This window comes from Ursus maritimus, unplaced genomic scaffold (assembly GCF_017311325.1).
Source record: "Ursus maritimus isolate PB19 unplaced genomic scaffold, ASM1731132v1 scaffold_1, whole genome shotgun sequence".
In the NCBI taxonomy this organism is placed as follows: domain Eukaryota; kingdom Metazoa; phylum Chordata; class Mammalia; order Carnivora; family Ursidae; genus Ursus; species Ursus maritimus.
This window is the reverse complement of record NW_024423343.1, coordinates 18,791,497-18,817,996: the sequence shown is the minus strand read 5'-3', so window position 1 is coordinate 18,817,996 and position 26,500 is coordinate 18,791,497. Positions and strand designations below refer to the sequence as shown.

Sequence of the window (26,500 nt, the reverse complement as noted above, 5' to 3'; positions counted from 1 at the left end):
TAACTAAGAGCTAAATAAAATAATTTCCAAGATTTTAGAGCTGCCTGGGACTTCCGTAAACGTAGTTTCCTCATTTTACCAATGATAAAATTGAGGCTTGGAAAAGTAAATGACTTATCCTAAGTCACACAATTATAGAAATGGCAAAACTGTGTTTTGAAGTCATTTCTGGCTCCCAGTCCAGGGTGTGTTCCACTTAATGTACTTGTGTAGTTACATGTAAATCGAAGTCTTTCCTATTCTTTAACTTAATAAACAGATTCTTAATTCTGGATCCATGGATAGGTTTCATAGGGTCTATGAATTCTTTTAAATTATGTGTAAATTTTGTGAAAAAGAAATTATGTGCAAAACCATTTGCACTTGTATATTTTTCTGAGGAAAAGATTCATAGATTCCATGTGATTCAAGAAGTGTTAACCTCTGTTCTTGTGGTAGTATCCTGCTAGTATTTTTAATGTGTTTAAGTTAAGTAGTCTCCAATAGAGAAGTCATAAACGAATTGCTTATCAGCCACTGAACAATGTGTGCTACTAGATGGAGTTCCCTATCAGCCACAGTCTCAGAAATGTATTAGTAGATTATAAATTAAAAGAATTGTAGCAATTGGATTAGGCATCTTTAGAGGTGATCTTTAAGTAGAAAATGGGAAGAGGAGGAAACCTGCCATGGTTTACTCATAGTTTCATCAGTTATAAAATGAGGATAATAACTGGGTTGTTCTGACCATTGAATGAAACCATGTTTTTAAAAGTGTACCAGGGGTGCCTGGGTGGCTCAGTCGGTTAAGTGTCCAACTCTTGGTTTCAGCTCAGGTCATGATCTCAGGGTTGTGAGATCGAGCCTACATTGGGCTCCGCGCTGGGTATGGAGCCTGCTTAAGATTCTCTCCCTCAGGGTGCCCGGGTGGCTCAGTCAGTTAAGCATCTGTCTTCAGCTCAGGTCATGATCCCAGGGTCCTGAGATCGAGCCCCATGTGGGGCTCCTGGCTCAGGTGGGAGCCTGCTTCTCCCTCTACCCCCTGCTCGTGCTATCTCTCTCTCTCAAATAAATAAAATCTTCAAAAACAAACAAATAAATAAATAAAGATTCTCTCCCTCTGCTCTGCTTGCGTGCACAATGCTTTCTCTCTCTCTCAAAAATACATACATATGTAAATAAAGTGTACAGTACAGTTCTGTTTCTTTCCTCATCCCCCCACTCCCTCTTTCACTTCCCACACCCTTTTAGAAAGACCTCAATTTCTAGATTCTCATATTTTTGTGAAAGGTATGCCTAAATAATCCTTGGGATTTAGAAGGAGAGTAAGATACATTTGGAGTTTTTATTACCATCAAGATCTAGTGAGATGCTGGAGTTATGCTTCAGAGTTTTATTCAAGGATAATGTCCAATGTATTTTATCAGTTGTTAATATTCATACAGATGACTCTTGAACAAGGCTCCCATATGCAGTCAAAAATTTGCATATAACTTTTGACTTCCCCAAAACTTAATTCCTGATAACCTACTCTTGACTACTAGCTTTACTGATAACAGTTGATCACATATTTTGTAGGTTATAAATATTATATACTTATAATAAAGTAGAAGAAAATGTTAAGACAAGTCGCAAGGAAGAGAAAATATACTTACAGTACTGTACTGTATTTATCGAAAAAATCTGCATATGAATGGACATGTGCAGGGGCGCCTGGGTGGCACAGCGGTTAAGCGTCTGCCTTCGGCTCAGGGCGTGATCCCGGCGATCTGGGATCGAGCCCCACATCAGGCTCCTCCGCTATGAGCCTGCTTCTTCCTCTCCCACTCCCCCTGCTTGTGTTCCCTCTCTCGCTGGCTGTCTCTATCTCTGTCGAATAAATAAATAAAATCTTAAAAAAAAAAAAAAATGAATGGACGTGTGCAGTTCAAACCCACTTTCAGGAGTCATCTATACATGAATCAATGTGTAACTGAAAATTTAAAAATATTTTCCCTTTCATTCTCCAAAATAACTAAACTTATGCATGTGTTATAAAATTACCTGTTGATGTATATGGGGGAGGTGTGTGTGTGTTAGTGTGCGTTAGTGGCTATCACCAGCTAGATAATTCCCATATGAACCATAATTTGACATAGGGAATTATGTCAAACTATCTCACGGACTTTCTCATTAAAATGGTGATGATCCAGTACCTTGGAATCTCAATCAAGTCGAGACTTTGTCTTCATATCAGTGGTGTCGTTCATGGTGCTGGTTGTTTTTCAGACTCTGCTGAACTCACAGCAGTAACATTTTAATGTTTGTCTGAGGTGTTTACGTGTTCCCTGTCCCTTGTCTAGGTCACAGGGAATAGTTTTTTTTGAAAGTCATCTTTAGATCAGACCTAATCTTTCAGGCAGGTGAGAAGCAGCCTTAGCAAAGCAGTTGAGAGTATAGACTCTGTTGCCAGGCTGCCTGGGTTCAGATTTGGCTTTGGCACTTAAATGTTAAATAACTTCTCTGTTCCTCTATAAAATGAGGGTGGTGACAAGTATTTAGATAGGACAGTGCCTAACAGAGTAAACACTATATGTTAGCTCCCATTTTTATTTTCAGAAATAATTGTATTTATCTCATAACAAATAGGTATTTGGTGGGTTTAAAGTAAGTCCTGCTCTTAAGTTGGGAGCAAAATTCACCAAGGGTGATGTAAAAGGAGGGTCCTTATCCCAAGTATTTCCTGGCACCAAACTGCGCTTACTGCCTTCCTGTTGCTAGAATGGCTACAGAGCCCCTAGCTCTCTTAGAACCAAAGCCCCGTGGAGGCTGGTGCTCCCATAAGTAGCCTCAAAAGTTGGAGTATTGCTGGCAGCAGGTGTCCATGACCTTAGGTACATACCCAAGTTGTCACCAGGCATTGGCTCTCTAGGGTGTTAGCATCGCTCCAGGGCACCATCTCTTTGCTGGAGTCAGGCCAGCTCTGGAAATGGAATCTGGGGGGGGGGCGGGGGGAGGCTTGGTGTCTAGAAGCCATGATATGGTAGACTGGTGGCTACAAGTCCGTCCTGCTGTTGTTCACCTGAGGCCCCCCAGGGCAGCACGAGGATAGAAATTCCAGATACAAGTCACAGGCTGGCTCTTGTCGGGGTAACAGAGCTTACTGGTGGTGTCGGGGCGACAGGACTTTAGGGAGAGTTGAATGAGTAATGACTAATCAGGATAGATACTACGTTGCTGGAGGAGTGTCTCTTGAGGCCCCTTTAGTTACTGGATTGTGGGTCATCCAGGAGACTGTGGGCAGGAAACCCAAAGCTAAAATTTTAGCCCTTGTTTCCACTGAGCTTTTAAGGTGACGTAATACTCTAAATAAACATATGCTGTCTTCTGGTGGGAATTACATTTCCAAAAATAATTTTTTAGTTGAGGGCCTATCTGTAGCAGCCCGGAAAGGGCAAGTGCTTGGTCAGGACTGCTTTTGCTGTTGGGGGATGGGAGGGACTACCCTGTTCATATGATTGCTGTGGGAGCCTGTGTTTCCTTGAGGAGCGTCACTGATGGGAGTTACAAAACATCTTTCACCAGATTACTCTAAGGCACTTAAAGAAGACTTGAGCTGCATGGTATTTAAGTCCATTTAGCAGAACACCTTGTGGTTCATTCTGTCAAGCAAGTGAAACGATAAACATTAAGCTAAAAGCTTCTAATCAACCTTCCATTTATAGAAGGCTGTTGATCAGCTTGGGTAGAGTAATTGTGAGTACATCTCGTAGTCTGTCTTAACTTTTGTTCTTCAGCAAAGACAGTTGTCCTTTCTGGTCATCATTCTGTCACACTAAGGTGTAGTGGGAACGTGTAAATACCATGGAAAGCTGTGTGATGCAGTTCAAGAAGGCACTGGAATATGCAACTGCATACTTGGGTGAATTGAGCAGGTTAATTCCTCTGAGTGTTAACGATCTCATCTACAAGTGTAGTTGCCTTTTTTCTACCTACTCACCTATCTACCCTTCTATTCCCCTTGTTTGGGGGAATTAACTGAGAAAATACTGGGCATAGGGCTAGAAGTCATGAATTTGTTAGGACATTAGAGCTAGAAATAGCAATGGTAATCATTTTTCTAGTCTATTAACTTATTTTCCAAAGAAGAGTAATTAAGGAACTTAACCAAGTCACAAGGCTGTTTGACAAATATGGAGTATTACAGAAATGCTCAGGGCTTTTTGGAATGGTGTGATGGTTTAGCACAATAATAAAAGAATGTTCTCTGTTTGTATGGCCCCTACATGAGTAAGTAATGAATGAGTCTCAGAGGGGTGGAGGTAGAGTATGTATAAGAATCATTAGAAGGGGAGCTTTTCCAAATTACATAGGTTTTCTGCTCCATGGAGGGGGAGGCTGGAATTACTGGGGAACAGCCAGCAATGGGTGGGGAGGGTGTAAATTTTTTTCTTTCAAAAACTGTCATAAGCATATTCTTAAAAAGAAGTTTAAACTGTGCAGAAGATTTTATCATATACAATGAAAAGTAAATTAGGGTATCCGGGTGGCTCAGTTGGTTGAGCCTTCAGGTCTTGGTTTCGGCTCAGGTCATGATCTCAGGGTCTTGAGATTGAGCCCCGTATTAGGGTCTGCATGCCGAGTCAGCTTGGATTCTTTCCCTCTCCCTCCCCCTCTGCTCCTTCCACCGCCCCACCGCACACGTGCTCCTGCTCTTTCTCTCTCCCTCTCTCATAAATGAATGAATGAATAAATAAATAAATAAAATCTTTAAAAAAAAAAGTGAACCTCCCATATAGGTTCCAACCTTAGCAGTAATTACAGTTTTTTGTTGTAGTTGTTACTGTTAAGTTTCTTATGTGTCATTCTAGAAACATTGTATATAAATATATAAGAATATACTTGTATATATTAATGGAAGCATATATACGGTTCTATACCCCTTGTGTTTTTTTTTTTATTTAGTATCAGCACATGTAGAACTATTTTTTAAAAAAGGCTACATAGTGTTATAAATAAAGATGTACCCGTACATATTTAACAGTCCTAGTTGATAGATATTTAGTATTTCAGGTTTTCTGCTTTTAAAACAATACAATAGTAAACATCCTGGTACGTCTTCGGTATAGTCCAAGTATACCTATAGGATAAATTCCTAAACATGGAATTATTAAAGGATGTATGCATTTTAGATTTTGATAGATTGGCCTAGATGTATGTGCTTAGAAAAACTCCCCTGGTATTTAGGAAAAATATATTCCTTCTAAAGCAGAGTAAGACTTGGTTTGACTTTAACGAAACTCACATGCTCACTTTCTTGTTTTCACTTACAGCCTGTGCCTACTGCACTGGCTCAGGTAGATAGAGAAAAAATCTATCAGTGGATCAATGAGCTGTCCAGTCCTGAGACGAGGGAAAATGCTTTGCTGGAGCTGAGTAAGAAGCGAGAGTCTGTTCCTGATCTCGCACCCATGCTGTGGCATTCATTTGGTACTATTGCAGCACTTTTACAGGTGGGTATATATCTGTGAGTTGCAGTTCAGTCCTACTCATCACCCTTCTGTCTCTCTGCCTTTGCTCAAATGATTTTGAAGACTTTAGCAGAATCAATCTTTAAATATTAGCATTTGTAAGAATCTGTTTTAGAAAAGTCTGTAAGGTGTTTGTTAAAATGCAGGTTCAATAGATCTTACCCAAAAGAATTATTTAGTCTAAGATTGAAAAATCTGTATTTTTAACAAGCACCTGCCCTGTTCTTAGGTCATTCTGATGCAGGTAGTCTGAGAACCACACTTTGAGAAACACAGCTTTAGGAATACTACAAGACATTTCTAGGTGACAGAGGAGAAGGTGAAAGGTAAAGTATAAGAACCGCAGGGCATATTCTGGTTAACAGAAATGTTAAGATAAAGATATAACAGCTATAGGATGAGAGATAGGTACGCTTGTACATTAAAGAATAAATCACTGAATTGTGGTTCTGACTGTAATGGTCATTGGTGGGGAATAAATTGATACAGTATGATCCTAAGATACCAAGATAATGGAATAATCATCCTTTAAAGTATTGTCTGAAATTCCTAATAATTAATTTTTCAAATCTGTTAAGTAAATTTGCATTCAATTCCTACTTCATGTAGCCAAGAAACTAATCTTCTTTTTAATTAAAGTATAATTAACATATGATGTTCTATTAGTTTCAAGTGTTCAGTATAATGATTCAACAATTGAACAATTCTATACTCATTGCTTATCACATTAAGTGTATTCTTAATCCCTAAAACTAATCTTTTTTATAGGAACATTTTCAATAAAAGTTTTACAATTAAAATAAAAGGAATTGTATACAGCAGATCATCCCCTTTGGACAGAGAGTACACATACCCACTGCTGTTTGCATGTGTCTCCATGCGTATACTCCTGTTCTTATCTCTCCCTTTTTGCATTTGCTACCTGACCAAACTCAGACTTCTTTATGAGTCACTGTGGTTGATTTACTGACACTTGTTATCTGGCCAATTATCTTAGCACTGTAGCTTAACACAGGGTGTCTACAAAAAGAAGGGATTATAACTATAACAGCCACAGCCCCTCAAGTGAAGGCCTCAACAGATGCTGGATATAAGAGGAAGTGTAGGTGACCACAGTTACCTCCAGAGGAGTTTTCCTAGAGACCTGTGTAGAAATGTCTCATAGTCTCAGGTATATTTGTGATAAAAAGATAGGAGCATCATTTGTTTATTTTTGCTTGCCCTTTGATGATTCAGTTCTTACAGGATATATAGAATTAAGGGTCGGGGGGGTCTCTAGGGTTTTTGCTTTAATACCATGGAAATGAACTTTGAAATAGTTATTCTTTATTCATCTGGTGCTGGTTTCATTTTTAGGAAATTGTAAATATTTATCCATCTATCAACCCACCCACCTTGACAGCACACCAGTCTAACAGAGTTTGCAATGCTCTGGCATTACTGCAATGTGTGGCGTCACACCCAGAAACCAGGTAGGCGCTTTGTTGAGTCTGATGATGGGGGTTTGTATGAAATACAGTCTTTTTCTGAATGATGAGAGAAGGGCCTGCAGTAGGAGTAGGAAGCGTGTGTGTGGATATGGATCTTCAGGATTCTCATTTGCTTTTTTTTCCCTGAAGAATTTCTCTTCTCTAATTCACCAGGTTTTCATGTAGTAACAGTATCGTATTGTTTAACATGTTCTTCTATACCTTTTTTTTCTTTTTTTTGTTGTTGTGGTAAAATATATGTAAGATAAACTTACCATTTCAACTCTCTTTAAGCATAGAGTTCAGTAGTATTGGGCAACCATCCCCACGATACATCTCCATGCATCTTTTCATTGTATAAAACTGAAACGTTACCCATTAAACCATAACTCCCCATTCCCATAGTCCCTGGTAATCATTCTACTTTCTGTCTCTTTGATCCTGACTACTCTGATACCTCATTTAAGTGGAATCATTCAGTATTTGTCTTTTTGTGATTGGCTTATTTCATTTAGTATAACATCCATATTGTAGCATATGTCAGAATTTCCTTCCTTTTTAAGGCTGAATAATAATCCATTGTCTCATTTACTTTTTACCCATTCACAGCAGTTAACTTGAANGAGTGTTCACAGGGCCTGTGGCTGGCTCAGTCAGTAGAGCATGCGACTCTTGAACTTGGGCTCATGAGTTCGAGCCCCACGTTGAGGGTGGAGTTTACTATTAAAATAATTAAAAGGGTAGTGTTCACATCTCAAGAAAGGTCAGACATGTAGATATTTCTCCCTCCTGAATCCATGGTAGGCATCACTACGTGAGGCACAATGCATGGCATTTACTAGGAGTTCAGTAAATATTTGAACCCAGCATTTTTTTTCCCACTGAACCTAGATTTGGCTTCAGAATCTTTCTTAACACAGGATCCTAGACAACGTTGTAATAGATAAGAATTGGCATGCCAGTTGGCCCGCTACATCTGACAAGAAAAAGGAAATCTTGTTCAGTAATCTGCTTTGTGACCTCTATGGTTCTAAGGCATTTAAAAGTCATCTTATTAAAGTCTTCTGTCTCTTTATCAATTATAAAATCTGAGTGCTAGGTTGGCACTGAGATTGCAGAACTTTAGAGATGTTACTGTGAAAATTATTCTTAAGCACTTAAGAAAAATGCAAGAGTACTTTGTGTGTTAAAAATTTAGAGTGTTTGGGGGCGCCTGGGTGGCACAGCGGTTAAGCATGTGCCTTCGGCTCAGGGCGTGATCCTGGCGTTCTGGGATCGAGCCCCACATCGGGCTCCTCTGCTAGGAGCCTGCTTCTTCCTCTCCCACTCCCCCTGCTTGTGTTCCCTCTCTCGCTGGCTGTCTCTATCTCTGTCAAATAAATAAATAAAATCTTAAAAAAAAAAATTTAGAGTGTTTGCTCTCCCACAAGGTGTTAACTATAAATAATACAAAGTAATTGGTTCTGTATTAGTTGCCTGACATATTAGCTTCCAATTACAATGTTTTTAGAGGGGCACTTGTATGGCTCAGTCGGTTAGGCCTCCAACTCTTGATTTCAGCTCAGGTCATGATCTTGGGGTCGTAAGATCGAGCCCCAGGTCGGGCTCCACACTCAGCACCGAATCTGCTTGAGATTCTTTCCCTTCCTTTCCCTCCCCTTCTGCTCAACCCTGCATGTGTGCACTGTCTCTTTCTCTAAAATAAATAAATAAAATCTTTAAAATGTTTTTAGCATACTTAGTGTATCTGAACTGCTCTAACAACAAAAAAACAAAACAGTGTGCTTTTAAGCATAACAGTTAAATCTGATAATGGCTGCTTTGTTTTCTCATCTTGGTTTACAAGGTTTTGTCTGACTGTACCTGTGAATATTGTTACTTAGTTATAAATTAGGTGAGGGAAGGCACCTAGGAGAATCTCTTAGGCACTTAATGGCATTTTATGACCTATTTTTTAAAATCCACAGTTGGATATTTTATCAGTTTTTCAGGTACTTGGTGCTGATTACAGGGAAAATCAGGTATTCTCTTAACCGTGACCTAGACTAGATTTTTTTAACCTTGACATTGTCATTTTGAGCTAGATTTTGTGGTTGGAGGTGGGGAGTGAAAGGGGTCTGTCCTGTTTAGCAGCATCCCTGGCCTCTGCTCACTGGATGCCAATAGCACCCCCTCAGTTGTGACAACCAAAAATATCTCCAGATATTGTCACGTGTACCCTGGTGGGCAAAATCACCCCAACTGAGAACCACAGGTCTAGACTAATGACCAGTAACTCTTTTCTAGAGATTCCTTGGTTAGGCAACGTTACGGGCCTTACAGAATGAACTGTCTGGAAATTGAGTGTTCAAAATCCTTAGAAATGAACTCAGGGCTCTGATTGGGATTATTTTTTTCTTCCAGGTCAGCATTTCTTGCAGCACACATCCCACTTTTTTTGTACCCCTTTTTGCACACTGTCAGCAAAACACGGCCCTTTGAATATCTTCGGCTAACCAGTCTTGGAGTTATTGGTAAGTTATTGGGGTGGTTTTGCAAGTCTGAAATCTTCATTCATAACAGTGATCTTAGGTGTTTTGTCTTTTATAGCTTTTGTTCACCATTTGTTTTTGTTTTTGAGGTTGAGTCTATTTTTACGAATAATTGAGGACATAATAATAAATAATAATAAATGATAAATGTTAATAAGTAAATAACTAATACGATAGTTCTTTTTTTTTTTTTTTTTTTTTGACAGAGAGCCAGCGAGAGAGAGAACACAAGCAGGGGGAGTGGGAGAGGAAGAAGCAGGCTCACAGCGGAGGAGCCCGATGCGGGGCTCAATCCCATAATGCCGGGATCACGCCCTGAGCCGAAGGCAGACGCTTAACCGCTATGCCACCCAGGCGCCCCTAATACAATAGTTCTTATCAAGTACCATTCTGAGTGTTGTTAATAAGGGTATGAGGCCCAACATTTGGAATTAAATTCCGCATATGTATAGAAACAATTACTGGGGGGCGCCTGGATGGCACAGTGGTTAAGCGTCTGCCTTCGGCTCAGGGTGTGATCCCGGCGATCTGGGATCAAGCCCCACATCAGGCTCTTCTGCTATGAGCCTGCTTCTTCCTCTCCCACTCCCCCTGCTTGTGTTCCCTCTCTTGCTGGCTGTCTCTATCTCTGTCAAATAAATAAATAAAATCTTAAAAAAAAAAAAAAGAAAGAAACAATTACTGGAATCGTAGGGAAAATAAAGAACAAGCTGAAGTCAACAAAGTATTACAGAGAAAAGAACTTGAGTTGTTTTTTTGGGACGCCTGGGTGGCTCAGTCTGTTAAGTGTCCAACTCTTGATTTCAGCTCAGGTCATCATCTCAGGGTTGTGAGACTGAGCTCCCGTGTCGGGCTCTCTGCTGAGTGTGGTGCCTGCTTGGGTTTCTCTCTCTCCCTCCCCCNCGCGCTTGAGCCCATGCACTCTCAAAAAAAAAGAAAAAAAGAATTTGTGTTGTTTTGTTTTGTTTTGTTTCTCTTTCTAACTTCTAAGCTATTCCCCCATAACTACAGATGTTCGTCCTCTATTTCACCTAGTTGAATTTTTGCATGCCAAAGTTAATGTTTCCACATATATTTACTATGGGAGATGTGTCTAAAATATGTTTCACTCAAGAAAATAATATATTAGCTGTTTCAGATCTCAGACTCCCAGATAGTAAAGAACTGTCTTTGGATTTGTGAAAAATAAATGCATTCAAGGTTTCTTTCCAAATTCCCTTCAGTGTCTTTTATTCATAGTTTTTGCTCACATACTGACCAAACAATAAGAACATTGTACAAACTTTGTTTTGTTTGGTTATTGTTTTTATGTTCAACCTGTGTTCATATCCCTATGATTATAAACCATGGGTCAGGAAGTATACTTTAAAAGAATTTAGTCCTTCTGTCGCTTCTCAGCCTTTAGGCTAAGATCAAGTGTAGTATCTGTTCTTACCAGTTTAAAAGTTTTGTACTTCTGAGACATACTTCTTAGAGACATTTTATTGTACATTTAAGGAGTAGCTGCTATCTCGGGGCACCTGGGTGGCACAGCGGTTAAGCGTCTGCCTTCGGCTCAGGGCATGATCCCGGCGTTGTGGGATCGAGCCCCACATCAGGCTCCTCTGCTGGGAGCCTGCTTCTCCCTCTCCCACTCCCTCTGCTTGTGTTCCCTCTCTCACTGGCTGTCTCTCTCTCTGTCAAATAAATAAATAAAATCTTAAAAAAAAAAAAAAAAAAAAGGATCATCATGACCAAGTGGGTTTATCCCAGGAATGCATGATGGCTTAACTTTTAAAAGTCAGACAATATAGGGGTGCCTGATTGACTCAGTTGGTAAAGCGTGCAGCTCTTGATCTCAGGGTTGTGAGTTCAAGCCCCAGATTGGGTGTAGAGATTACTTAAAAATAAAATCTTTTCTTTTTAAGGTGTTATTTATTTATTTGACAGAAAAAGAGGCAGCGAGGGAGGGAACACAAGCAGGGGGAGTGGGAAAGGGAGAAGCAGCCTTCCTGCTGAGCGGGGAGCCTGATATGGGGCTCGATCCCAGGATGCCGGGATCATGACCTGAGCCGAAGGCAGAAGCTTAATGACTGAACCACCCAGGCGCCCCTAAAAATAAGATCTTTAAAAAAAAAAAATCAGTCAATATAATTGACCATATCAACAAACTAAAGAAGAAACATTGTATGACCATTTCTTTTGTTTAAAAAAAAAAAGCCTTTGGGGCGCCTGGGTGGCACAGCGGTTAAGCGTCTGCCTTCGGCTCAGGACATGATCCTGGCGTTATGGGATCGAGCCCCACATCAGGCTCTTCCACTATGAGCCTGCTTCTTCCTCTCCCACTCCCCCTGCTTGTGTTCCCTCTCTCACTGGCTGTCTCTATCTCTGTCGAATAAATAAATAAAATCTAAAATAATAATAATAATAATAAAAAGACTTTGATAGTATTCATCATCCATTTATGATAAAAACTCCAACAAAGTAGAAATAGGAGGAACTTTCTCAACCCGATAGAGTTTAAAAAAAATAAATCCTACAGTTAAGGTCATAGTTAATGTGAAAAACCACGCGTTGTCCCCTGAGATTGAGAACAAGGCAAAGATATGTATTCTCACCCCTCCTATTCAGTATCATCCTGGAAATCCTACGTGTTGCAACAAGGCAAGAGAAAAAAATAAAGGGCATAGAACTTAGAAAAAAATTAGATTGTCTATTCATTTTACATGCTAGCTAAAACAGTCAGAAATGGAAAATTTAAAAACCTACCATTTGTAATAGCACCAAAACATGATGTAAGTCTTAACAAAAGATGTGCAATATTTGTAGCTAAAAAACTGCAAAGCAATGATGAAAGAAATCAAAAGAAGACATAAATAAATGCAGAGATGTACTGTGTTCATTGATTGGTCTATCATTGATTCAATATTATTGAGATGTCAGTTCCCCCCAAATTGATATATATATATAGATTTAGAGCAATTCCACAAAATCCCAGCAGGTTTTTTTTTTTTTAATAGAAACTGACAAGCTGTTCCTAAAAGTTATATGGAAAGGCAAATGAACTAGAATATCCAGGGTTTTTTTGTTTTAAAGATTTTGGAGAGAGAGTGTGTGTGAGCCCAGGGAGGGGCAGAGGAAGAGGGGAAGCAGAGCGTGAAGCCCAACATGGGGCTCAATCCCAAGACCCTGAGATCGTGACCTGAGCTGAAACCAAGAGTTGGTCACTCAACCAACTGAGCCATCCTGGCGCCCCTAGAATATCCAGTTTTTAAAAAGAAGGACAAAGCTGGAAGGTGTATACTACCTGATTTCAAGACCTACTGGAAGACCAGTTGTCAAGACAGCATGTTATTAGAGAAACACTAGACTTGTCGATCAACGGAGCCGAATTGCGGAGTCCAGAAATCGACCCATACAGATATGGTTAATTGATTTTTGACAAAGGTGCAAACACAATTTAGTGGAGAAAGGATAGTCTTTTCAATAAATGGTGCTGAAACAATTAGATATCCATATGTAAAGCAATGAGCCACGACCTATACCTTGTACTCTATAAAAGTTAACTCAGAATGGATTTTAGACCTGCATGTAAAGTCTAAATGAAAATAGTAATTGGACATCAGCTTTAGATCATATTAGTAAATTATGGTATATAGTGTTTGCTATGGCATTTAAAGATGTAGCATTTTGTGGATTGCCAGTTCTTGTTAAATGATATTCCTTTCTCTTCTAAAGTGATTGATTTTAGTTACTACAGATCTGATTAACCTAGGCCTTTCATATAAAAGCTAGTTGATACATTGGGCAGCTTGGGGACCAGTCATTTGTTTAATGGGGCTCTGCTTCCCTGTGTACAGAATGGAGAAGATTAATACTGAACTGTGTCTGTTACCTTGGTCAATGGTGTCAGGTTAGAACTCAATAGAATTGGGATAAATTTTAAAAATCATTTGTTCCAACTCTTATTTTATAGGTAAACAGGCCTATAAAGAGAAGGTAGCTCTGTCAAATTTAGGTAAACTAGTTGTGGAACTAGGATTAGAGTTGAGGTGTGTGTGTTGCTTGTTTGGGTATACCCTACCATGTTTGCACTCTTTGGAGAAAGTGACAAACAGCCAAGAAGCAATGTTTGTTTATGTCCATTGTGAAGTAGGATTAAAACTGACACCATTTTTTTGCTACCTGGGAATATCCTTTTATATGGATACAGAATTCTTCTCTCTTACCTAAAATAAATGGAGACTAGATGGTGATATTATTGTGTAGTTGTCTACCAACAGTAATAGAAAAATGATTTAGAGGGCTGACCTGCTGGTAACCATGTGATGGGCCAAACTTGGTACCTGATCTTTGAAGTGCTGACTGATAAAATCAACCTGTGCTTCCTCTTCCTCTTTTTTTTTTTTTTTTTTTTACATCAGTATGAATCTGATTCTCTGACATGAACCCCAGTTTGTGTTCTCTGCTATTTAAGTTCCACAACTAGCTGGATGAAACCTACAAAGTTCATTTTAATTAAAAACCCTGACTCGAAATAATTTTGTTTGTCCCTATTTTCTTTAGGTGCCCTAGTGAAAACAGATGAACAGGAAGTAATCAACTTTTTATTGACAACAGAAATTATCCCTTTGTGTTTGCGCATTATGGAATCTGGAAGTGAACTTTCTAAAACGGTATGTGCTTTTCAACTTATATTCTATATTGTGTTGGCTCTTGAACTGCTTTATGGTCCTAGGGTCATTTTCTGTGTCCCTTCAGGCTTTTTGAAACTTCTATGTATTTATTTTCTCTTTTAGATAAAAATTGTTTAAAAAAATGACCATTTAAAAACCCCAATCCTTAAAAGGAATATAAAGTTAAAGACTGAATTTCTCCCTTTTCTCTGAACCCACTTCTCCAAAGGTGTATTATTCCAGACACCTTTTTTTTTTTTTTTTTTTTAATTTCTTTATTGGGAAGAGAGAGCACAAGCAGTAAGGGAGAGGGAGAAGCAGGCTCTCCACTGAGCAGGGAGCCTGACGCAGGGCTCGATCCCAGGACCCTGGGATCATGACCTGAGCCAAAGGCAGACACTTAACAGATGGAACCACCTAGGTGCTCCTTATTCCAGACATTTTTTTTATGCATACTCAAGTGTATACGTACTTGAGCTTCTGCTTAGGTTGCTCTTTAACTATGAATGACAGCATGACTGGGTATAAAATTCTTACCTAATTTTATGTGTCAGAACTCTGTTGCCCTGTTGTCTTCTGATATTGAATATACAGTGAAATCTTGGGCCAGCCTAAGTTTTTCCTTTTCTTGGTGAATTTGCCTTTTCTGTGTGGATGTCTGTAAGCTGCTTTTATTATTTTTAAGTTCATTTGATAATCTTACATCAGATTTTCTTCTGGAAGAACATACTCTTTGTGTCTCTTGTTAGTTTTTATAGTTTTTAGTTTGTTCTGGCCTCTCACTTCTGCAACGTCAGTTACGCTATATTGGATATCTTTCCTATCTATCTTTTTCCCCCTCTGATAGCTTTCTACTTTTTTTATTTTACAGCATGTGACTTTTCTTAAGGTACTTTTCCATGTTGCTATTTTTAGCAATATCCAACTTCTTTCTGAAGTATGCTCAATCACATTGAATAAATTTTTTAATTCAGTGAATTTTTAATGCTGACTTAGAGGTAAGCAGATGTAACGATTTAAAAATTCTTTTATTTTTAACATGCAATACAGGGGCACCTGGAAATCAGAAGAGCATGTGGCTCTTGATCTCAGGTTTGAGAATTCAAGTCCCATGTTGGGTGTAGAGATTACTTAAAAAAAATAAGTAAACTTTAAACATGCGAGATATATATATATATATATAAAGTAGAAAATTCAAGTAGTACAAATAAAAGTAAGTCTCCTACCTCAGCCTCTCAGTTCTCCCTGCAGGTGACCAGTATTACCCCTTTCTCAGATCCTTCCAGAAGTAGTTTATATGTGTGCGTGTTACAGTTTAATTTTGCATTGATTTTTTTTCCTTAGTGTTTGTCCTCTCACTTTTCATGTCTTTTCAGCTCTTCTTTGAAATTTTTATCCTCTTTGCATTTTTTTTGATGTTTTTTAAAATCCATGTTTTCTTCAATTTCTTTGAAAATGTAGGTAATTATTACTTGTTACCTCTTCTCCGGGTATGTCTTCACAAAAGTTTTCAGTTGGGAGCAATTCTAGCCAAGATCACTGTTTGAAAATAATGGATGAAAAAAGAGGTTGTAGGAGCTCATGTTGGCAGCTTTTAAATCAGTATTTTACCTACGAATATTTTCCACCCCGTCTAGCAGTCTGGGGTGTGTGTGTTAGGGAGGCGTTTATACCTCCGTATTCATTTTTCTGCTTAAACACTCAAAAGGTGAGTGATGTGTGAATCTGTGTGCATGTTTTTGTTCTCTCTTTCTTCCCTAATTTTAGGGGGGTTTGTTAATTTCAGTGGATTTCTGGGACAGGATCAGAATGGATGTAACTGTACTTTGTCATCTTATATTAGTGGTTGCCTATGAGTAGGTTTTTCAAGTTGGGTTCTTATGGATGGGGTAGGAAAAGACCCATTTCTTTTGTGACATCTCTCCCTTTTTCAGGAACCCCATTCTAATGATCCCTCCCCTATTTACAGTCTTTGTGCATTATTAGAGTTAATCCATTCTGAATGCATATAGGTTCCCATTAGCTTATACGGCATATCCTGCTTGGTATGGTAAATAGTTCCTGGTTTGTCTTTTTTGCTCCATGCAAGCAGAGACCTTACCACGTTTCCTTTTTATGTGCGATACTTAGTCTAACCCTTGCTGTAGCAGTCTCAATAAAGCAGAGTCTCACCCTGTGGAGTGGTTTTTGTTTTTGTTTTGTGAGAGGAGGGTGGGTGCAAGGGGAAGGGGGATCAGAGGGAAAGAATCTTGAGCAGGCTCCATGCCCAGTGCAGAGATGAACGCAGGGCCGATCTCACGACCCTAAGATCATGACCCGAGCCGAAATCAAGAGTCACACGCTCAACCAACAGGCTGAGCCACCTGGGCGTCCCAGTGAAGTGTTTTAAAAATGGAGATGCCCAGGCCCCATCTCTGACCTACTGAATCGTTCTCTGTGGTGGTAAAGTCTGGACATTGGTGTTTTATAAAAAGTCCCCCTAGGTGAGCGTATGGTATAACCATTTTGGGAAACTATTTGGCAGTATCCACTGTCAACATAATTCTATGCTGTGACCCAGCAGTCCCACTCTTGGGTATATATCCAAGAGAAATGAGTTCTTGTGTACATCCCAGTTTGTATAAGAATGTTTATAGCAGCGTTATTCATAAAAAATAAGTAAATTATAGTATTGCCACAAAATAAACTCCATGGTAATTTGGAAGAGTACTGATACGGGTAGCATCGGTGATGCTCACAGAGGGTCTGTGGAACAAAAGAAGCGAGCTCGTACATGAATCCCTACTGTATGATTCCGTTTACGTGAAAGTCAAGAGCAGGCAAAACCAGTCAGTGGGGATAAGTCTGAATAGTGTTTACTTCTCAAGGAAGGGTATTTTTTTTTAAAGATTTATGTATTTGAGAGACAGCATGCACAAGCAGGGGGAGGACAGAGGGAGAGGGAGAAACAGATTTCCCGCTCAGCATGGAGCCTGATGTGGGGCTCCATCCCAGGACCCTGAGGTCATGACCTGAGCCAAAGTTGGACACTTAACCAACTGAGCCACATAGGCGCCCTCTCAGGGAAGGGTATTGACTGAGAAAAGGCACAGTGGACTCTCCTTGAGTGCCGGAAATCTTTTTATTTTAATCTGGTTGTAGTTCATAAATGTGTACATAGGTGAAAATACATTAAGATACACGGAAGATGAGCACGCTTTGTGCACAATACACATTTTACTCTGTATATTTCCTCTTGCTCCCATAACAAATGCCACAAGCTTGGTGGCTTAAAACAACACAAATTTATTCTCTTATAGTTCTGCAACTTAGAAATTGTAAATCAGTTTCACCAAGCTAAAGTCAGGGTGTTGGTACGGCAACATTCCTTCTGGAGCCTCTAGGAGAGCATCCTTTTCTTAGCTTTTTCCAGCTTCGAGAATTACTTTCTTTGGCTCATGCTCCCCTCCTCCATCTTCAAAGCCAGCAATGTAACATGTTCAAATCTCTTTGTTGTCTGTCACATCACCTTTTCCTATGTGGTCAAATCTCCCTCCACCTCCCTCTTATAAGGACACTTGTAATTACATTTAAGGCCCTCCTGGATAATCCAGAATGATTCATCTCCCCAAGATGTTTTTTTGTTTTTGTATTTTTTTTAATTTGAAGTAATCTCTACACCAAACACAGGGCTGGAACTCACAACCTGGGATCAAGAGTCATGTACTCTTCCAGCTGAGCCAGCCAGGCACCCCTGTCCCCAAGATCCTTAATCACATTTGCAGAGTCCCTTTTGCCATAGAAGGTAGCATTCACAGAGTTTGGTTATTGGGGCCTGTATATCTTTGGGGGCCGTTATTTAGCCCAACCACAATTTTATACCCAAGAAAAATAGCAAAATGAAATAAATAATTCCCACAGTTGTTTCTGATGAGCAGCCAAGGAAAGGAATCATTAAAATAATTGTTTGACTTGAATTAAAGTAGTATTTTTTTAGTACCTTTTGTTTAAGAGTTAATGAGTTTAAATTGAGGATATTATTTGCTATTGTTGTAATAGTGCTAGAAGGGAGGCTTCAAAATCTTAATTCTTTTTTTTATTTTTTAAAATTTTATTTATTTATTTGACAGAGAGAGGCAGCGAGAGAGGGAACACAAGCAGGGGGAGTGGGAGAGGGAGAGAAGCAGGCTTCCCGCGGAGCAGGGAGCCCGATGGAGGGCTCAATCCCAGAACACTGGGATCGTGACCTGAGCCGAAGGCAGAGCTTAATGACTGAGCCACCCAGGTGCCCCCAAAATCTTAATTCTTAAAGATCTTTTAAGCTTGGGGCACCTGGGTGGCTCAGTCAGTTAAGTGTCTGACTCTTGATCTCAGCTCGAGTCTTGATCTCAAAGTCGACAGTTCAGGCCCTTGTATTGGGCTCTATACTGGGCATGCAGCCTACTTAAAAAAAAAAAAAAAGTAGGAAAAGCTTTACTGACCTCATTTGGAAGAGATGAGGCATAGCTGAATTTCTAAACTCATCTTGGCCCATGGAAAAGAGAAAAAGCTCTGTATTCAAAGTAGGTTTGGATCTCAGCTCCACGACTTAGAGGCTTTGTCACTTGGGACCTTAAGCTAACAGCTATTGATTAGCAGTTATGCCTGGCACACAGTCAGTGTTCGGTACCTGAAAAAGTACCACATTTTTAAGAATCTGATAATTACCCAGAACCTACTCTTTTTTTTATATATATAATAATTTTTTATTATATCATGTTAGTTACCATACAGTACATCCCTAGTTTTTGATGTAAAGTTCCATGATTCATTACTTGCGTATAACACCCAGTGCACCATGCAATACATGCCCTCCTTACTACCCATCACCGGCCTATCCCATTCCCCCACCCCCCTCCCCTCTGAAGCCTTCAGTTTGTTTCCCAGAGTCCATAGTCTCTCATGGTTCATTCCCCCTTCTGTTTACCCCCCCTTCCTTTTTCCCTTTCTTCTCCTACCGATCTTCCTACTTCTTATGTTCCATAAATGAGTGAAACCATATGATAATTGTGTTTCTCTGCTTGACTTACTTCGCTTAGCATTATCTCCTCCAGTCCCGTCCACGTTGCTGTAAATGTTGTGAAATCGTTCTTTTTGATGGCTGAGTAATATTCCATTGTATATATGGACCACATCTTCTTAATCCAGTCATCTGTTGAAGGGCATCTCGGCTCCTTCCACAATTTAGCTATTGTGGACAATGCTGCTATGAACATGGGGGTGCATATGGCCCTTCTCTTCACTACGTCTGTATCTTTGGGGTAAATACCCAGTAGTGCAATCCTGGATCATAGGGTAGTTCAATTTTTAACTTTGGGACCTCCACATTGTTTTCCAAAGTGGCTGTACCAGCTTGCATTCCCAACAGTGTAGGAGGGATCCCCTTTCTCCACATCCTCTCCAACATTCGTTGTTTCCTGCCTTGTCAATTTTTGCCATTCTAACTGGCGTAAGGTGGTATTTCAATGTGGTTTTGATTTGAATTTCCCTGATGGCTAATGATTTTGAACATTTTTGTATGTCTTCGTTGGAAAAGTGTCTGTTCATATCTTCTGCCCATTTTTTGATTTGATTGTTTGTTTCCCGTGTTTTGAGTTTGAGAAGTTCTTTGTTGATCTTGGATACTAATCTTTTATCTGTAGTATCATTTGCAAATATCTTCTCCCATTCCGTGGGCTGCCTCTTAGTTTTTTTGACTGTTTCCTTGGCTGTGCAGAAGCTTTTTATCTTGATGAAATCCACAAGTTCATTTTTTCTTTTGTTTCTCTTGCCTTTGGAGATGTCATGAAAAAAGTTGCTGTGGCCAATGTCAAAGAGGTTGCAGCCTATATTCTCCTCTAGGATTTTGATGGATTCCTGTCTCACATCGAGGTCTTTCATCCATTTGGAGTTTATCTTTGTGTATGGTGTGAGAGAGTGGTCAAGTTTCATTCTTTTGCATGTAGCTGTCCAGTTTTCCCAGCACCATTTATTGAAGAGACTGTCTTTTTTCCACTGGATGTTTTTTCCTGCTTTGTCAAAGATTAGTTGCCCAAAGAGCCGAGGGTCCATTTCTTACCCAGAACCTACTCTTTTATGTAAAAAGAGATTAACGGTGGTACCTACTTCATAGGTTTGTCGTGAAAATAAGGCAGCGCACCTGGTTGGCTCAGTCGGTTAAGCATCTGCCTTTGGCTCAGGTCATGATCCTAGGGCCCTGGGATCGAGCCCCACATCGGGCTTCCCGCTCAGCAGAAAGCCTGCTTCTCCCTCTGCCTGCCACTCCCCCTGCTGTGCTCTCTCTGTCCAATAAATAAATAAAATCTTAAAAAAAAAAAGAAAAATTAAAGAAGATAAGGCGTGTTATGCCTTTAGGAAGTATTTTGGCAAATAGTAAGTATTCACCATGGTAATGTTTATTATCAATTTTGTTTAAACTGTGCATATCTTATTGACTAAGTTGTACATATTGTCAGGGTCTCTGCTTAATTTTCTGGCTCACAATTATTCCTGGAAGATGAATCGACCATTGGGAGACAAGTCTGAGCAACATTTTGGACTCCTTAATTTTTGTTTTTACTCCAGGTTGCCACGTTCATCCTCCAGAAGATCCTCTTAGATGACACCGGTTTGGCATATATATGTCAAACGTACGAGCGTTTCTCCCATGTTGCCATGATCCTGGTGAGTTCTTTCATCTACCCCCTTACAGTTACTTCTGATCACACAGCTTAGTCCCTTTGCAGTCGACACTGAACAGCTTCCTGGAACCTTGCATAATTATTCTTAAAATATCTGATCTCTGGGGGCGCCTGGGTGGCACAGCGGTTAAGCGTCTGCCTTTGGCTCAGGGCGTGATCCTAGCGTTATGGGATCGAGCCCCACATCAGGCTCCTCTGCTATGAGCCTGCTTCTTCTCCCACTCCCCCTGCTCGCTGGCTGTCTCTATATCTGTCAAATAAATAAATAAAATCTTAAAAAAAAAAAAATATCTGATCTCTGATGTCAACCAGGATTATTTTGTGTTTGTGTGTTTTTTCCAACCCCAACCCCTTTTGGGGGAAAACAGGGTAAGATGGTCCTGCAGCTATCCAAGGAGCCTTCCGCCCGTCTGCTGAAGCACGTAGTGAGGTGTTACCTTCGACTCTCAGACAATCCCAGGTAAACATTTGCAGTATTTATGGGACTCGGGGGAAATACTCTGGTGAATAGTTGTCCCAGCTCATGGCATAGCTCCTACATCTTTAGGGTAGGGAAGGCATATAACGATAATTACTCCAACAGAACTTGTTTAAATCCTTTTAAAATCTGAAGTGCTAAATTTAAAAATCCATCAGAGTTTTGGGCGCACCTGGCTGGCTCAGTCAGTAGAGCATGTGACTCTTGATCTCAGAGTCATGAGTTCAAGCCCCACGTTGAGCATAGAGCTTACTTTCAAAAAAATCCATCAGAGTTTTTTCTCTGTAACTGTGCCCTGCTTTAGAATTCCAGAGAGTCCAGACAGTTCCCAGGGAACCTTATGATACATTACTCCTGTGGTTTGAGCTTTCTGTTGCTACCCCAGGTGGTCAGAAAGAGAAGTATACTTTCAAAGATCTCTTAAGAAAGGAATGGAGCCCAGAGGCGCTTGAATTATATTTTCAGTTCTCTTTTTGATTCCTGTAAAGTCCTTGAGCTAATTATTTTATCTCCCTGTGTTCATAATCTTTCTGTCAGAAATCAGACATTGTAGATATAGTGCATTTTAGAAATGTTTGACCTTTTGCTTTGTAAATCCATAATTCATGCTGAAAGCCACTTGCTCCGGTTCTGCTAAACCACATAATGGGGCCATTTCTGTGTTCCTGGGAATGGGGATAATTCGATTTAATGTGAACGCAGCCTTCTGCCACTGAGGTTATTCAAACCCTAGCTGTTTCTTTAACCCTGTTACTTGTCCTGTTCTTCAGTGGTTCCTATTTTCATCAGTTTGAAAATATGTTTATTTAAACTAGTCTGGGTACAAAAGCCGTAACTTTATTTAAAACAGCTTTATAAACCATTGGCGTTTACCTTTCTGAGGTTTTCAGATTTGACTTCCCATTGGTCATCTTTTAAAGAAAATGAAACGTCTGAAAGTTCATCTGATAACGTTGCTACCATAGTTTTGTTTTTACTTCTCATCTCTTACGAAGCATTTTAAGTGTGAAACTGAAACAGGGGCATCTGGTGGGCCCAGTCAGTAGAGCACGCGACTCGTGATTTCGGAGTCGAGCGTGTAGGCCCCACACTGGGTGTAGAGCTTACTTCAAAAAAAAAAAAAGGAAAGAGAAAAGAAACTGAGGCAGTTTTTAGAAAGACACAAATTTATATTAATTTAGAATTCAAGTTCAGTAATTTCTCCGACTGCGAGCCAGGTCATCTTCCCTGTCCGTGTGCTGATTTGGGGAGGGCTTCATGGACGCTAGCCCATCTGTTTTTACCCTGAGCATTACCGTGAGCTCATTTACCTTGAGCATGTTTACTGTAATAAATCAGAAGGCAGTTTGCATCGAACGATGGCACAATTCCATTCCATTTCGCTGTCTTGGAATTCCACGTGGAGACAGCATTCTGAAAATGTTCACGGATGACAGATCCTGGAGATCTCTGAGCCCATGCCTAATTCAAGTTTTAAGGAATTTTAATGGATTCTTAAGATAACTTGACTGAACCTCATAGTCCCGAGCTCTGTCTATTTATGTCTAAGAAAGGGCCTCTTCCCTGTCCCCCCAATGTGGGTTTATTTGCTGGTCTCCCTGGTTGGCTTGTTTGTCTCTGATGTAGGGCACGTGAAGCGCTCAGGCAGTGCCTCCCTGACCAGCTGAAGGACACGACCTTCGCCCAGGTGCTAAAAGATGACACCACCACGAAACGCTGGCTTGCACAACTGGTGAAGAACCTGCAAGAGGGTCAAGTCACCGATCCCCGGGGGATCCCCCTGCCCCCTCAGTGATCCTCCCCGCCCCCTTCTACTACTCCCCCGAGTTGGGGAAGGGAGGGGGAACCTGCGAGGAAAACAGCTCAGGTTTTACCGCTGACCGGGAATAGACAACCTCAATGCCGAACTGCACTGGAGAACAGGGGCCAGGTGACCGCTGAGGTGAACGGGCTGCCATCTCAGGCTGCCTCCGGGACCTGGGCTCCCTCCGCTACTCCCAGGAAATGGGCTCCTGACACAGCAGTCTGCCACCACAGCTCCAGGAGAGTGTCAACACCAGCGAATGCTGTGTCTGCAGCATGCCTGTGGTGGCCCCTCTCCCCACCCCACCCCACCCCCCACCCCCGTACCAGCCACTGGCGGGGAGGGGGACACGACGGTGGCAGCACGCTCGGCATGCTGAACGCCTGGGACCAAGCCGTGTGGCGGTCTTTTATTTTGCCTTCCTGGAAGACTCAAGATGTGTCTCTTCATCCTCTCTCTAGTATTTGTTTACTTTGGTCTTGTGTTTTTAATGTCAGAGAGAGGTGTGTGTAGTGGACACAAGCTGTAATAGTCAGCAAAACTTTGTCAATTGGCACTGTTTACAAGTCTGTTAGCTGCATAAGCTTAATAAAAAGTTGGTCTGGGCATTACACCCCCTCTAGCAGGCCAATAGCTGCACGAGCTGTGGGGAGGAATGGGCGGCAGGGGAAGGATAAAGCCAAAGGACAACAGGACCCCACAGCCTCTTTCCCTTCCCTTTCCGCCCTTTTGCCCCCAGTTCTGGACGCCACAAGGACCCTAACCTTGTTTCTGGCTCTAGCTGCTAGCTTTTCCAAATCTCAGTGCTTTTCCCTTTTTCATGTTCCTCCTATTAAACTTCAACAGACATCTTAATTCATCAGGCTGTCCTAGAAGGGTATTGGGGGAGGAGAGGCGGCATGGACCTCACCTTCAATTCCAGTCCTCAGAGAGATTTTCTGGATGACTTTTAAAGGGGAGGGTGCCTGGGATCAAGACGACAGACTATTTGATCCCATTCTTTAGTATGAATTTCCACAGCTCCATCTGTGTTCACGATTGTACTTGAAGTGGTATTAGCTAAATGAGTTCATTTTATTCAGATTTAAGATAGAGGGCTGGACTCTGCTTCTTCACTGTCTTTTTTTTTTTTTTTTTTTGACACGTTCCCTATTGGTCTATGGGAATTACAGGGTTGCCACTAAAATACTTCCACTTGTTCGTATTGAGTCAGCGACTCCCCCTTCCTTCCTTGGAGCTCTAGATGACCCTTCACAGTCCAGAGACTTGAATCTGTAACGCAGTGTGAGCTGCCTGGCTTTCCCCCAATCCTCCCCCCTGCCCAACACCTGCTCTCTCTCTCATCCCCATCTCCAGTCAAAGGTGGGATTATTAATCCAACTCGACAGAGAGACAAAGAATTTTCTGTCCACATCTCACACAGATGAAGGTATCTCCAAACAAGTTTGTGGCGGGTCCGTCTGAGGAGCGAGCTCAGAGAAACCTTGCAGACGCAGTTTGCCAACCCAAGGGCTCTTTCGAGCCGACTTTCACAAAGGGAGCCGGCCTCGTTAGTTGGCTTCTGCCTCCAGAGCCGAGAAAGTAGTCATTGAGTAGCCTAGACGTAGGAAGGGTAGAATAAGCACTTACTCCCCTGCCTTCCAAAGTGAAGAGGAGAACCAGGAGAGCTCTCAGTGCCAAGCCTGAAGAGAAGAGGTCTTGGAGAAAGCAGAGAGCAGCTCGGACTGGACAGATGTCTGGACTTCCCTCAGCCCGTAGTTTTGTGATCTGGGGCGTCCCGCTAAGGGATCTCTTGATTTTTGCCAACTGCCTTCCTGCTGAGCCAAAGTTTTCTCATTCTTCCTCCACTGGGGAAGCAGCTGAGGCCCAGGGCCTTGCTCCCTGGGAAGTTCTCTCTCCATCTCTTGGGGCATTGGCCATGTTACTGTGCCAGTGGTGTCTTAACTCCTGTTCCGTCTATTCTCAGCCGGCCTTGGACCCCACTAGGAGTTGGGGGAGGGATGAAATGGGTGTTATTCCATGTAGTTGATCCTGACGTCAGGTGTGTTTAAAGAGACCCCTCCCTTCATGTTTTTGTTTTCCATCCCTCTCACTCCCTAACAGGATTGAAATAAAACCTGTTTCTGTTTTTATAAAAATAATTTTTCCTTTAAACTGGAGATTTGATTTTGTCAATATGGAGATCTCTAGGCACTCTGGTCACACGATCATTGTCACCCTTGCCTCTACCATCTGTTCAACACAAACACACTGTTCTGCCAAGAGGGCAGTGATGGCTCCCCGGCGGCTAGGTCCTTTGGGAAGAGTCCCGCTGAGGTATTAAAAGCCGTTTGGGAGGCTGGGGTGGTAACCCTCTATCTGATAAATGTCTTTTGCTGACACAGAACCTCACTCCTGGCCGTAGTGGTCAGAATTTAGTGTGGTGTGGGAGAGACTTGAAGGGACGAGGTAGTGCTGGAAACATTTTATCACAGACTTCAGTATTCATGTCCTTCCAAGGTTCAAGACTTTGCACACATCCCCAGAACTTCCATGCCTGTTTCTGGCACTCAGCAGGACAGAGCCAACCTCTGCTTCCAGATTTTTTCCGAGGCATCGGAGGGCCTGTGACTGAGTGGTGGAACAGGGCACGGAGAGGCGCTGGTAGCCTTCGGAGCATGCTTTCCTTACTGTCCATATATAGCATTCCTTTGCTCACTACTGCGGCTCAAAGGCTGAGAAAGGGTGGGGGAGGAGATAGACAAAGGTATTGCTGTCAAAAGCCCAAGGAAAACATTCGGAATAGGAAAGCATAGAATGAAATGAAATTCCTGAATGCTGTGGAATTTCGTTTTTTAAAAAAATATTTTAATACATTTATTTCAAAAGCTAACATACAGATAAGTTGAACAACACAAGTAACAAGCCTAACTCAATTGGCAGATCACTATACTCTAAACCAGCAGTGCGCATATCCTCTTTAATTATGCCAGAAGCATTTACGAGAGCGGTCATGGTAGACCATCAAGCCTCAAAAAATTTTTAAAGATTAAAATAATGTTCTGTGAACACGGGGGGATTAAGTTAGGGGAAAAAACTGGGAAGTCCCTGACAAAAAAAATTGAATGATGATATACCATATCAAAACCTGTGGTATACAGGTAAAGTAATACTTTTTATGGTTTTAATCCACGTTACAAAAGAGAGGCTGAAGATAGTGATCTTAATTTTTATGTCAAGAAACAGCATAACAGGGGTGCCTGGGTGGCGCAGTCGTTAAGCGTCTGCCTTCAGCTCAGGGCGTGGTCCCGGAGTCCCGGGATCGAGCCCCACATCAGGCTCCTCCGCTGGGAGCCTGCTTCTTCCTCTCCCGCTCCCCCTGCCTGTGTCCCCTCTC

The 26,500-nt window shown here is 41.2% G+C and overlaps 1 protein-coding gene and 1 pseudogene across 1 annotated transcript in view; both read left to right on the top strand.

Annotated features, from left to right (window-relative positions):
* The window catches only part of CNOT9 (CCR4-NOT transcription complex subunit 9), a 30,467-nt gene extending 5,205 nt beyond the window's left edge, over positions 1–25,262 (top strand). The window contains exons 2-8 of the mRNA XM_008690470.2: positions 5,292–5,471; positions 6,846–6,961; positions 9,362–9,471; positions 14,035–14,144; positions 20,727–20,825; positions 21,211–21,302; positions 22,947–25,262. Coding sequence (XP_008688692.1) covers positions 5,292–5,471; positions 6,846–6,961; positions 9,362–9,471; positions 14,035–14,144; positions 20,727–20,825; positions 21,211–21,302; positions 22,947–23,115 — 876 coding nt within the window. The 3' untranslated portion in view covers positions 23,116–25,262. The remainder of the gene's footprint in view (positions 1–5,291; positions 5,472–6,845; positions 6,962–9,361; positions 9,472–14,034; positions 14,145–20,726; positions 20,826–21,210; positions 21,303–22,946) is intronic.
* LOC121099922 lies at positions 10,876–10,984 on the top strand (annotated as a pseudogene).
* Positions 25,263–26,500: the final 1,238 nt, after the last annotated feature.